This window comes from Plutella xylostella, chromosome 28, assembly GCF_932276165.1.
Source record: "Plutella xylostella chromosome 28, ilPluXylo3.1, whole genome shotgun sequence".
NCBI lineage: Eukaryota > Metazoa > Arthropoda > Insecta > Lepidoptera > Plutellidae > Plutella > Plutella xylostella.
In genome coordinates this window covers 6,536,306-6,549,306 of record NC_064008.1, presented here as the reverse complement: position 1 = coordinate 6,549,306, position 13,001 = coordinate 6,536,306, and the positions used below count along the sequence as shown (strand labels likewise).

The following is a 13,001-nucleotide window of genomic DNA, read 5'->3' as shown; positions in this document are numbered from 1 at the left end:
ACTAAAACTGCAATAACACTAAGCAAACCTAGGAAAAGTAAGTCATAAAAATAAATTGGCATAAATGTATACTTACAGAATTATATGACTTCAAGATTTCGTCGACGGTCATCTCTAAGGGACACTTGCAAATAATAGCCTTTTTCCTTCTTGCCATTATTTGTGCTTTCAGTGCTTCGGCCAGTTCTTTCCTCCTGATTGGTTCTAGGGCTGCCAATATTTTAGCCAACCTTGCTCTTCTCATCTCCATATATCTGATCCAAGCCTCCTTAGCTGCTAATTCCATTTCCTTTATTCTCACATTATCAGCGTAAGCATCTTTTTTGTATTGCGTCGGACAAGTGCAAAGGTTCTCTTCACAAATATTCTCGCCCATCATTTTCTGTAGCTCTTCCTCCGTGTAAGGTTGACAAATACACTTTTCGTGAGTACAAACTGGCGGTGGATCAGGTATTTTTTGTTCTAAAACAAATTTGCCAGTAGCTGCGTCTAACGTGAGAACATAGTCGTGGCCTTGCTCTTTTAACTTCATTATTCTTTCCCTTTCTTCTTTTTTTTCAATCTTTGCCTGTTTCTTCACTTGCCTATCAAACTTGGCAGTTTTCTTCAGCTTATCGTCGTCATCGTAGTAAAACCCTTTGGGAGCAGGTTGCAAGTAATCTACTGGTGGTTGGTATTTCTCTGGTGGCTCCCATAGCGGAGGTATTACAGTGACCGGCGGAGGTTTCGCTCCTGCTGGGGGTTTCCATCGATTTGGTGGAAACCATAGTGGTGGAGGATTCCATTGTTTTACTTTCATGCCCGGCCTTGGTGTCCAACCAGGCGGGACCCATTTTTTCGGTGGCATCCATTTCTTCGGTGGCAGGCTTCCAGGTGGTGGCTTCCAGTCTGGTGGTGGTAGCCACATTGGTGGTGGCAGCCATTTTGGAGGAGGGTTGTATGCCGGTGAAGGTTTCCAACCAGGAGGCACCCAGCCCTCGGGGGGATAGAACTCCGGAGGTGGCTTACTTCCCGCTGGTGGTAGGTATCCCGGGGGTGGTATAGCACCCTTTGGCGGCGTCCAACCAGGCGGTGGTATCCAATTAGGAGGTGGCGTCCATTCTACAGGCACTTTTATTCCTGGTGGTGATTTCCACCCAGGAGGAACCCACCCTTCTGGAGGCATGAATTCCTTCGGTGGTGTCGATCCTGGAGGCGGTGTCCAACCAGGAGGAGGTACCCAATTCTCAGGCGGATCCCATTTCACAACTTTTTGATCTGGCGGAGGTTTCCATCCGGGTGGCACCCAACCATCTGGTGGTATTCGTCCAATAGTTGGAGGTTTTGGTATTGATCCGTCTATTGGAGGCCAATCTTTGGGTTTTTCCCATCCCTCAGGTGGCCTAGATCCAGGTGGTGGTGTCCACCCCATTGGAGGTTTCCATCCCGGGGGGGCTCTCCACGGCGGTGGGGTTTGTCCTGGAGGCGGGACCCACCCTGGCGGCACCCAGCCCGGTGGAGGCCAACCCGCCGGCAGTGCTTTTGCTCCCATTTGCGTTTGCCAATCTCCCGCCGGTGGGAACTTTCCTTTGGCTCCATATGATAATGGTGGTCCATACATACCGCCTGGTGCATATGCTCCTTTTGTTGGCAATTCTTGTGGTGCTATCTGTGGTCTTTCAGCTCCCGGTGCACCTGGCTCTCCCGGTGCCCCAGCTCCAAACCCATAGGATCCCCATCCACCTCCAAATGGAACCCCCGGTTCTGGATAAGCTCCCATTTTTGTCATACCTTCATATGGATCAGGGCATCTACAGCAAACGTGGGCGCATGCCTCTGATGTCGTCACGGTTGGATTTTCCAGCCAAGGGTAAAGTTCACTCAGTTTTTTTTTATCCCTCACTGATCGACGAAACTCTTCAGCATCAGCCTCTGGTGCCTCTTCACGCTCTATATAAGGGGCTTTAAACTTAATTTTGATTTGTTGTTCCGTCATGTTTTTAATTTCTTTTAAAGTTGGAGGTGTCTTTTCAAATTTTATTTTCTTTTTTCTCAGTTCATCTCTTTTATACTTTTTTAGATGGAAAGCAGATTTCATTGCTTGTGGTGGTGCTGGTCCAGCTCCCGTAGATTTTGTTGCTGGAGGACCATCTGCAGTAGTAGCTGACGTGTCTTTAACGCCTTTTTTATGTCTCCTCTTCGTATCGACACATACCGATTTCTTAGTTATATTTAGGTTGTCACCATCCATTTCAGTGGCGGTTTCTGCCGCAGTACCATCACCCTTTTCTGGTGGGTAGTGCCGAGATGGGCATGTGCAACAAACACAATCCACATTTTCTGGGTGAGTTTTTTTTACTTCTACTTTCATCACAGTCGTTGCTGGAATTTTCACTAACCTTTTAAGTGATGCTGATTGTTTGTTTGACCTCTTTGGGAAATATTTACTTTGTGTTGAGTTAGAACACATTTTGTATGTAGTAGGCAGTATACGATTACTGGCCCTTGCCAACTTTACTTTAGAATTTGATTCTAAAGACTGCTGTTCTTGTAATGTTTTCCATTTAGAGACGATGTCAATAGATTTCAGATGTTTTTCAGTCTTTACAGAATAGTCATCACGCAAACTTTTTGTCATATAAGAACTTGCACTTCCTAAGAGTAGTTTGGAAGATCTCTTTGGTTTTTCTATTTTCTTATCCATGTCCTTCCTCAACTTTCCAAAAGCATAAAATTGTCGTATAGCCGAGTTTGAAAAAATCTTTGAATATTTTAATTTATCTCTGTCTTTACTTTTATTTTTAAAGCACTTGTGTGAAGAAGTGGATTCATACGACTCGTTTAGATATTCTGATTGTTTAGCAAACATTTTGTTAGACTTTATGTTAGCTGGTTTATTTTGGTTTGTATCCATTTTTGTTGGCGCAGTAGTACTTCTGTAGGTGTAGTATTTTTTATAGAAATGATTAGATAATGTTTTAGGAAACTTGGCTTTGCTTGGGCATTGAAATATTATCTTTTGTTTGTTGATTTTGCTTGAATCTTTTCTTAATACCTTTCTTTCTTCACGTATAGATTGTTTCTTGTATTTTTCATAAATGTTTTCATGTGACTCTTTGTTATTGTGGCCATATCTTTTTTCTTGGTTACTTTTAAATAATTTACTTCCAAAATTGCGTTCTTTGATTTCATAAAGTAGCCTATCTCTATTAAGAAGTTTTGAAGTTTTTCCAGAATTACCAATGATATTACTTAGTGATGGTATATTTCGTTTATTGTTTAATGTTGCCACATTTATACCTCTCACTTTATTTTTCTTTGTTAATTCATAATTGGGTGGGTTTCTGTGCTTTCTTTTTAACATCAAAGTGTCAAGGACCGATATTTTAGAAATTGGTTGTGGTTTAAATTTTATTCCACATTTGTGTGTTGCTTTGGAAGATCTACCTGCCCACCATTTTTTTGAATCTTCCTCATCGGTTGTTTTCTTTAGTTCATCCATTTTGCTCGTGTAGATAAAATCCGGTTAAAGATGTTCAAATCTGAAAAATACAACGATAATGATTAACAGTGTATATTATAATGATGGAAGCTCCTTTTTAGCGGCTAGGTGACAAACACTAGGCTAGAAACTTCTCTTGCTGGCAACTATTCAAATGGAAACTATTATTATTGATTTACTTTCTTAGGCTTAGAATGTGCAACGTGGATTATATTTGTATCCATGTTAATATGAAGCCAGAACGTCATTCAGCAGATTCAATTACTTCCATCACCTCTAGCCTTGTATATACTATATCATAAGACCAGACCGGAGAGACTCTGTGATAAATCTAAACTGGTTATTGAATATGTATCCCTTTTCTGGTTCTCTACTAATGGTTACCTCGTTATGAAGCCTTCTTTTTCCTTTTATACTCCGATAATACGATAAGGAAATGCATCTGTATCCATGTTCTTGCATCCGTGATTGTGTGATATCCAATATAAATAGTAAATCCAAGTTTATACCTATTAAATTACTAGATAACATAAATAAATAAATAAAATAATCTAAAATACAAAACGAAAAGTAAAATAGTCAATAATATGTCATTCTGGAGGGATTCAGTGTCAGACAAGTCAGATTGTCAGTAAAGTATTTTTCTTTTATGTAGGTATGTCCTCTAAAGGACCATTTACAAAAACCAAACAGGCTGAATGAATATTATAAAAACCGTTATTATTCTGAGGTTAATAATTATAATGGTGACTGAAAAAAACCGGCCTAGCCCATAATGTGTATGTCGACTTGTGCAAGAAGAGTTCCGTACCTGTTAATAATACTTTTTTTTACCAAAATAAACAAAATTTTAGTTTTTCATAACTAGTATTTGTATAGAAAACAAGGTTAAATTTGCGGGCCTTAACAAATAAGGGAAGCCGAAGACAAACGGGGCGATGATTGGCTGATAGATGATGCTGAAAGGAAATGAATCTACGGCTTGATGATTCATCACATCATTGTGGCAAAATTCATTAGCTATTCCCTCGAAGCAAAGCAAAGATATAAAGTCTGAATGATAACTCGGGACCGCCACAGTTGGAGTGTCATTCTGCTGTCAATGGCCGGATCCACACCGGACGATCCAAAATGGATCGGCGATCGCGCGATCCACGATCCAAGATCGTGATGCGTGGAGCGTGGATCGTTCTCGGTCGATCCAGACTGGCTGCTCCAACGCGCTCCTGCCGATCCATACTGAATCAGTTGAATTTTGTCTGACTATGGAGTCACACGTGCAACGACGGCGACGAATAGCCGTAGCAGCTGCAAGCTACATTTTACTTGTATATTTATGGAAAAAATTACGGAAACGAAAAAGACAGTATTCGGTTGAAACAATTTTTAAAAACCGGTTGGAATATGGGATTCGACTTTACAAAGAGTTAATTGATGATGGAGCTGAAGCTAATTCTCCCTAAGTATATAGGGAAATTAAACGGATACATTGTGAATTATCACCGAACCGTCCAGACCGCGCACATGGATCGCGCGCGGCACGTCTTCTACACTTCACGCTCCGTGGAGCGCGCTCCATGCCGCGCGCGATCTGAGCGCTTTGGATCGTCCGGTGTGGATCCGGCTAATGAGTTGGTATTGATTCCACTTTGATTCTCGTTCAACCACGGAGTTGTTCCCTGTATCTCTTTTTTACATATAGGGTGTTGTAAAATTAGAAAATAGTAACAAGGGTGGTAGTACCTAGTATTAGACGGTGGACTAGACGAGGTTTTGTTGTATAAGTGATACCTGGTTGAATGGAGTTTTCTGAAAGACATCGCTTCTATCGTTAAATCTACGGATGATGCCAAAAAGTTCCTCTTACAAAATAAATTAACTTAAAATAGCCCCAATTTTTTATACATTTATAATTAAAATTTGAACACAACATTTACGTTTTCTGGTTTGTAATATTCTGATGTGCTGTTGTGACTTCAATATTGCAGACGGCATCATTAAGGGTCTGCAATAGGCAATCGAGGGTTGGCATTGTCATAGAATTATGTAGTAAATGATGCTCTACAGCCTTGAAAAAAATCACACAGGTAGCCGAAGAGTCTAGCTAGGTGCTGAATCATTCGAATTTAAGTAAATGCTTATGGATAACTGTAAATTAATTACGAAAAACCAGTAAATCACACTCCCGTATTGTAACAACTGTGTCGTAATTATCAAGAATTTTCATATGATTCTTATCAAATTATAAAGATAAATGCTTGGACTAGGCGCTAAATACCTTGTTTTTTAATAAACACTCACCTATTTTGTGTAAATTAATCCCAAACTTGAGCAATTTTTTTCCCTCAAATCTTCATACAAATATCTATGGTGGCTTTCTGTGTTATAAAATCATAAACACAAGCGACGTTTGACTCAGTCGGCCGGTGGCCTCCAAAGAAGGGTCACGTCGGTTTAGGCGGCACTGACAGCTCGCGATCTAATTGTGTACAGACACAAAATCACTGCACATTGGTTGTCATTGCACTTTTTCAACTTTTATGACACCAACATAATTTGATTTGAAATTGAGGACGCATAATTCTTATACTATATTCAATAAATTAAATGATAATGTTTTTTATTAGTTAAGTCCATGGTACCTACTTCTTGATTAAATTATAATTATTAATGCCTAACTAAAACTAACTAATATAAAATTAAAATTAAACTAAAAAGAAGATGCTGGCCAGATCGCTGCCACTGTCGGGTAGGGTACCCAAGACGCTGGCCGCGTTACCCCGCTATATAGCGATGCTTAGCCTTTGTGATAGGTAAGTGCCAGCCCTAGGGTCCCTTGAGACTTCTATTAGTCTGCTGCTGATGTCTTTAAAAAGCTGACGTGCCTCCGGTCCCCACGGCCCTGGGATGAGGAGCAGGAATATAGTGAATGGATCTAAGTGATGACAATACGTAGGAAGATTAGGTTAGGATTCAAAAACACAGTCTCACCATGAGAGGCATGGTCTCGTGAGGATCTGATGAGGGCAGTAACACGGAGGTGACTGAATTTTATTTCAAAGATTTAATAGCTAAAAGCATCGAGTTTGGGCTATTAAGTATGTTTTTCAGAGAGAGAGAAAGAGATTTTATTTTTCCTCTGGATGTGTTAGGTTTACTGGGTTTACTAAGTTCATTCTGTTAATGGCATCAAGTTGTTATGTGTTCATAAGTAATAATTATTTATATTTTTTATTATTATATTTATTTTAACAAAATGCTGTTGGTTCTCCGCGAAAATGTAAAAATAAAAATAAATTCGTAACGTAAAATTGTCAATGACGGAATTTCTTCTATAGACAGTAGCCACAAAAAAACAAACGATAGATGGCGTGATTTGAAGATAAAGATACATTTATTCGACACATAGACAGCAACAACAAAAAAAATACAGATTTAAAGAAAAGAAACATATACTTATACAATACAACAAAGAAAAAAAAGGATACACATCAAAATAACTGGAAACCCCAATTTACTTGTGTGGGACAGGGAGTACCATAATATTTTTTTTGGGGAACTCCCCATCTATGCGAAATATCAGCTTGATATCTTTACCCGTTTCTGAGAAAAAGGGCGGTGACAGACAGTCAGTCAGACAGACGGACAACAAAGAGATCCTATAACGGTTGCTTTTTTTCTTTTGACGTTCGAAACCCTAAAATTAAGTAAAAATATTATGCTGCTACCAAAAAATGTACTTACAGGTATTGAAAAAGCGGTATATAGTACTAAACAAATTATAAACAAACAAAAAACCCGACTGCACGCTAAAAAGATGAAAACAAGTCCCAATGTTAATGGAAAGTATCGTAGGTGGGGATCAGCAGAGGGTTCACCATTTAGCTGAATGTTACTTAGAAAACGGCCTTGAGTGGCGGTCAAGTTGGTCCCCGCCTGCGATACTTTCCATTAACATTGGGACTTGTTTTCATGTTTTTAGCGTACAGTCGGGTTTTTCGTTTGTTTATAATTGTATTTTTTTATTTGTAACTTTTTTTTGTTTTTATTTTATGAAATTTTACGTCAGTAGTTCATGATCATTTTTAATTTCAATAATTTTGGTGTTGTTATTTAAATACCTTCAATATGCATATTTTTGTAATGTGAAAATCAAGCCCTTTCATTTGATACCTTACACGGCAAAGTTGAATTATTATTTTTTCGATCATCACGTTATGTCCTCTAGAGGGCGCTATGTACATTTTAATGGAACCTCACATAGCCTTTAACCATCGCGCCATCAATACGCTTCTAACAATACCTCATACATCAAAATCTATCAAGCCGTTTAGGCTACAGGAGGGAACAAAGAAACAGACAAACATACATACATACAATCAAAAAACATTACCCTCCTCCTTCGGCAGTCGGGTAAAAAGGATTAAGACAGGGGGTCATTCTGAACTTTTGCTCTTCGAGTTTTGGAAATTAACAAAAAAAAACCTTTTTCATAGAAACTGTTTAAAATGTACTTAGTATATGGAAGAGCGGGGTATCCTGGCACAGGTACTTTATACTTAAAAGGATACCCCATCAACTATTGTAACTAGTATGTAAGTTTACGAAATAAAATATTTTGTATTTTGAATTTTGAATTTTTTTAGAAACTTTGTTGGACATGTGACTTTTTACCATGGAAAATGATTTTTTTTCGCGAATTTGCAAATCTCTTAGAACAAAAGTTGTTCAGAATGACCCCTTGAGTCATCCCCTTTTGGCTTAGTATAGCCCTTTTGCGACACTATGTATTTACTTTGCTTTGTCGTCGGGGTTCAGTTGGCTGGAGGATGCCCGAAACTTATTATCTACACTTTAATACTTGTAGTTACCTTTCTACAAGTAAATACCACATTTGTTTGAGAAAGCTAATCGGGTTCCGAGTATAGAGTAAAGTGGCACCCCTATTAATTTCTACTCTTTCCTGGTGCCTACCAGTGTAAGTAAGAATTATGCTTACCTACTTACCCTAAAATCACCTAAAATGTACTTAAACATAATTGTCAATAAAGTTGGCGAGTAAAAGTTTATCGACCCACTGTGCAAACTTACATGTGTGCGTGTCACTGCGTGTGCTGTGTGAAGAGCATTGAAAACCCAAAATTGGCGCGGCACGTCACCCTGTACGGGCCCTTAAGCATTTTCCTTTTACGAGTAATTTGGTCATTTTCTCACTAGTATTTACAAGTATTTAAAAGAAATGGCTCCACCAAATAACTATAATGTGGCAAGTTACTTGGCGACCCTCCTTGCGGGGTGAAAGAAGTGGCGGGGGCGAGGTAGCACGACATGCTACACACGTAGAAAAGTGTGCCCGGATTAATCTCGCGATAGCTTGTAACTATTTCTGACGTAAGTAAAATTTTGTTCTATGAGTGTTCCCGTAAATGTCATATTTAGCTTAAAATTTATAGTTTGACAGCATTAACATTTGGATGTTTACCTTCAGAATATCTACCAATTTGAATTTATTTATGTAAAAGTGTTTTATTTTATAAATCAATTTCCATGTCACTTTCATGTTCACTCTCTGTTTGAACTTGTTCATCGTCGTCGTCATCCTCATCTTCATCATCGTTTTCATTAACTTCAATTATAAATCTAAGACAAAAACCAAAAAACATTATACCTACTTTGAAGTATAATGTACTAGAGTACGCCAGTCATATTAGTTCAGTGTACACCTATAATATTTTATGTTAAATTTACATTAAATTATAAATAAACAATAACATACCTGTCCAATACATCGTCAAATACTCTATCAGATTTATAATATTCGTCTTAATTTTTTATGACATGGTCTGACGACCAATTGTGACCAATTTCTCCACTTTTCAGGCGAATAATTAGAGAAAAGCAACTCTAAGTCTTTTATCTCTTTATCTAAGTTCAATCGACGTTCTTGCGAGCTCGCCTTTCACGTACCGCCACACAAGTTCAATAGGATTTAATTCCAGGTGGTATGGGGGTAGGCAAAGCACTGTATGACCATTTTCTTTCAAAATTTCATCAATTTTGTAATTTTTCTCTGTGTTTTGCTCATTAATTACTTTCATTAAATCACATAAATTTTGGTTGCTTTCCTAGTTACAAGAACTGACAACTGACGCACTGTCATATGGACTCTTCGTCTTTGTTATTTACTTTTTCGTATCTGACTGCGCAGTACCAACCTTTAGCCGCGAAGCATGACTGATCCGGTACCCTGTTCTACAAGAAGCCCCTATATTGAGACATTATACGATTTGTTGTTTTTAACGTTATTTTGTTGACGAATTATAGATACCTATGTAATAATAATATAATGATAATATTAAAAAGGCCTCAACACTCATCCTAAGACTAATGGTCTCAGGATCAATGATCTCATGTGGGTCGCACTCAAATTATGACAGACTTTATAAGACATGTGGCCGCCTCGGCTGCGCGGTCGAGACTGCCGTAACAATGACATGCAGTGCACGCGTTGCCCTTCCCCGCTACCCTTCCGCTACCCGCTGTCGTCTTGGGTACCTCGTCCCCTCCGCGTCTTTCACCCCGCAAGGAGGGTCGCCAAGCAACTTGCCAATCTATAGGCTTTAAACCCTTCCTTCATTGCAAGAAGACCCGTGTCCCAGCAGATGGGACGTGATGGGTCGTGATGGGTCGTGATGATGATAATTATTAAAAGAAATGGGGTCAACATTGTAGGTCGTGTCGGGTTCAATCCGGCTTATCGTGTCACTCTAGTAAAGTTTGCCATCGAGACGCCGGGCCCGTGGGCATTACCTGGCTTATTGCTAACTCGCTGTCGGTGTATCTAGATTTGATAGCTTTCTAGGTTCTGCCTAGATTAGTTAGTGTTCGTTTCGAATATCCAAGATCGGATCGGGTTGCCTTTGGGAGTTTATTATGAGGATTGATAGGGCTGATAAAATGCGATGTTTCATATTCTTATGTAATTAGTGTTTCCTCATGGAAGCAATTAGTACAGTAAATTAGTACTAAATAGTACTTATTACTTCCGTTGGTTTCCTAATCCTAGTCATCGACTGTATTTTGAAAGCATCGTACTTACTGCTGAACTATAAAGTCCTGAAATTTAATGAGGGCGCAGCTATCTTTCATGTAGAAATGTGTAGATGTAGAAACAAAACTGACTTTGATACTTGAAATTTTGCCTGTGACTACCTACTCTATTTCTGTATTTAAAAACAACTTACCATCCACAAAAAAGCTCATTATTCAAGCTAGAAGGTGTTAATAGGAAGGCTTATAGTGAAACCAATAAATATTTATTTAGATAACGTTATTCCAACTGTATAAAATATCCGGATTTGTTGACGAAGGGCTCACACTGTACTTAATATGTGTAATTAGTAATCCGACGGAATTCTGACAGTGATGCTACTAAAAAAGCTCTTTACCGAAAAGGGAAAAAAATTGGATCCATTTCAGGGCAATATTTTTTTTTAAATGTTTTCATAGAAAACGATAAATCTAAATATTTACTTGCTAAAGTGAACTAATACAAAAATAACAAATACTTATTTCAATACTAGCTGTTCCCGCGAGCTTCGCTTCGCCTTAACAAGTTTTCACGTGGGAATTCCTCGATAAAAAGTAGCCTATGTGTTAATCCAGGGTGTCAGCGAACTCCATTCCAAATTTCATTAAAATCGGTACAGCAGTTTTCACTTGAAGAAGTAACAAACATACACACATACATACAAATACATACATGCACACATACTCACAAACTTTTGCATTTATAATATTAAGTAGGATCACGACCAATGTATCGAATTAATTTTAATTAAGTAGGTAACCTACCTACTTTATTTTATTCCTTAGCATGGCATCACTTCCTACTAAATTCAGGGATAATAAACCTTTTTAATCGATTTCAAAAAAAGATTCTCGATTCGGTATTATGTTCGGTATGTATATAAGATTATTCGAACTGTACCATATTCACATATATATGACAATCTATTAGGGCTAATAAATAAAAAAAATATATATATATAGGTATGTTATATGTATGCACCTATTTTTACATGCTTGTTGGTATGTATGTCCACGAATATCTCGGAAACGATTGATACGATTGCCACTATTATTTTTTAGGGTTCACTACCTCAAAAGGAAAAAAGGAACCCTTATAGGATCACTTTGTTGTCCATCTGTCCGTCACCGCACTTTTTCTCAGAAACGGTTAAAGACATTAAGCTGATATTTCGTATAGATGTACTTACATAATGATTAAATTAAAAGGAAAAATATCTCAGGTAAGTAGACTTGTACGGAACCCTCAGAACGCGAGTCCAACTGGCACTTGGCCGGTTTTTTTATTGTTGACTTTTTGCGTTGTGATCGTTTGTTGATTTTTATAAACGTTATGGAGCCACAACCTGGCCCTTCCCGGGAAGCAACCTCATCTGACAGAGCACAAGAGTCAGACTTACTCTCTCCGAGAAAGCGTCCTCGTGGTTTTTTTGCGCCAAACGAAAAGACCATCATTCTAAATATTAAAAATAGAATATAGAAAATTGACCGGATACAACTTAGGTTCAGACTCGTATTGAAAAAACCCAGCCAAAAAGGTTTGTGATCTCTGACATGTCAAAAATTGATAACAGTCAGAATTCCGCGGGATTAAAAATTAGAGTTTAGGCATGCATTATAATTTTTTTGATGCAGACATGCAGGCAGACATTGGTGATGGTTTTTCAGAATAATAACGAATGGTTCTGTGCGGCCGTTATTATTCTAATGGCTGGTTTACACAGTGCGAGCTAGCGTACGAGTCAGCCTTCCGAGTAGCTGCACTGCAGTAACTCGCACTGTTTGGATGTAATGTCCTCCTAGCCGAATTTCGACCACGGCGGCCAATCTCAATTGAGATCAGCCATCCACGCAGGAGTAGATTATAGTGCCCAAGTGTGTGCGCAGTACACAGGAGCACTCTCTGTTCCATCACTCTCATAACCCAATGGGACGGATTGACCGACACGACTGGAGAGAGCTAGGCGCAGGACCGACTGCTTTACATGCCCATCCGACAGCATGGATCGTTTCACTGTTTCGGACATCAGGTGATCAGCCTTCTATGTCCTAACCAAACTTAGAACCCGGGACCTCTGGGTCATGAAGCGAAGCTTCTACCACTAGACCACAGAGGCAGTACTAGTGTTTGGATGTAACTTACGAGTAACTCGTACGTGCGAGTTGTTCAGTAGCTCGCATCCAAGTTAGTTTTTAACATATATTTTTTTTTTAAATATGTGGGGACATCTCACACACGGCCATCCGACCCCAAGCTAGGCAGAACCTGTGTTATGGGTGTCGGACAGCTGATATATCTACACAAATACATAGATAGATAGATGTTTTGTTTTGTTTTCACTCGCCTGCTCGCCCATGACAGCCGGCCGTCGCTCGCAACATTTGGACGCGTTCGGCAGTAGCTCGCCAGGGCCAGCCGGACAGTTGTGAG

General features: G+C 39.0%; 1 protein-coding gene across 4 annotated transcripts in view; it reads right to left on the bottom strand.

Annotated features, from left to right (window-relative positions):
- Positions 1 to 4,095, bottom strand: part of LOC105390555 (anoctamin-4) — a 47,307-nt gene extending 43,212 nt beyond the window's left edge. For 2 of the 4 annotated variants that reach the window (XM_048631126.1, XM_048631127.1), the window contains exons 1-2: positions 3,866 to 4,095; positions 77 to 3,521 (exon numbers count right to left, since the gene is read on the bottom strand). In XM_048631126.1, the coding sequence (XP_048487083.1) occupies positions 77 to 3,481 (3,405 nt within the window). In that variant the 5' untranslated portion in view covers positions 3,482 to 3,521; positions 3,866 to 4,095. The remainder of the gene's footprint in view (positions 1 to 76; positions 3,522 to 3,865) is intronic. The other 2 variants (XM_038111220.2, XM_038111221.2) reach the window with 2 other exon arrangements.
- Between the last annotated feature and the right edge of the window lie 8,906 nt (positions 4,096 to 13,001).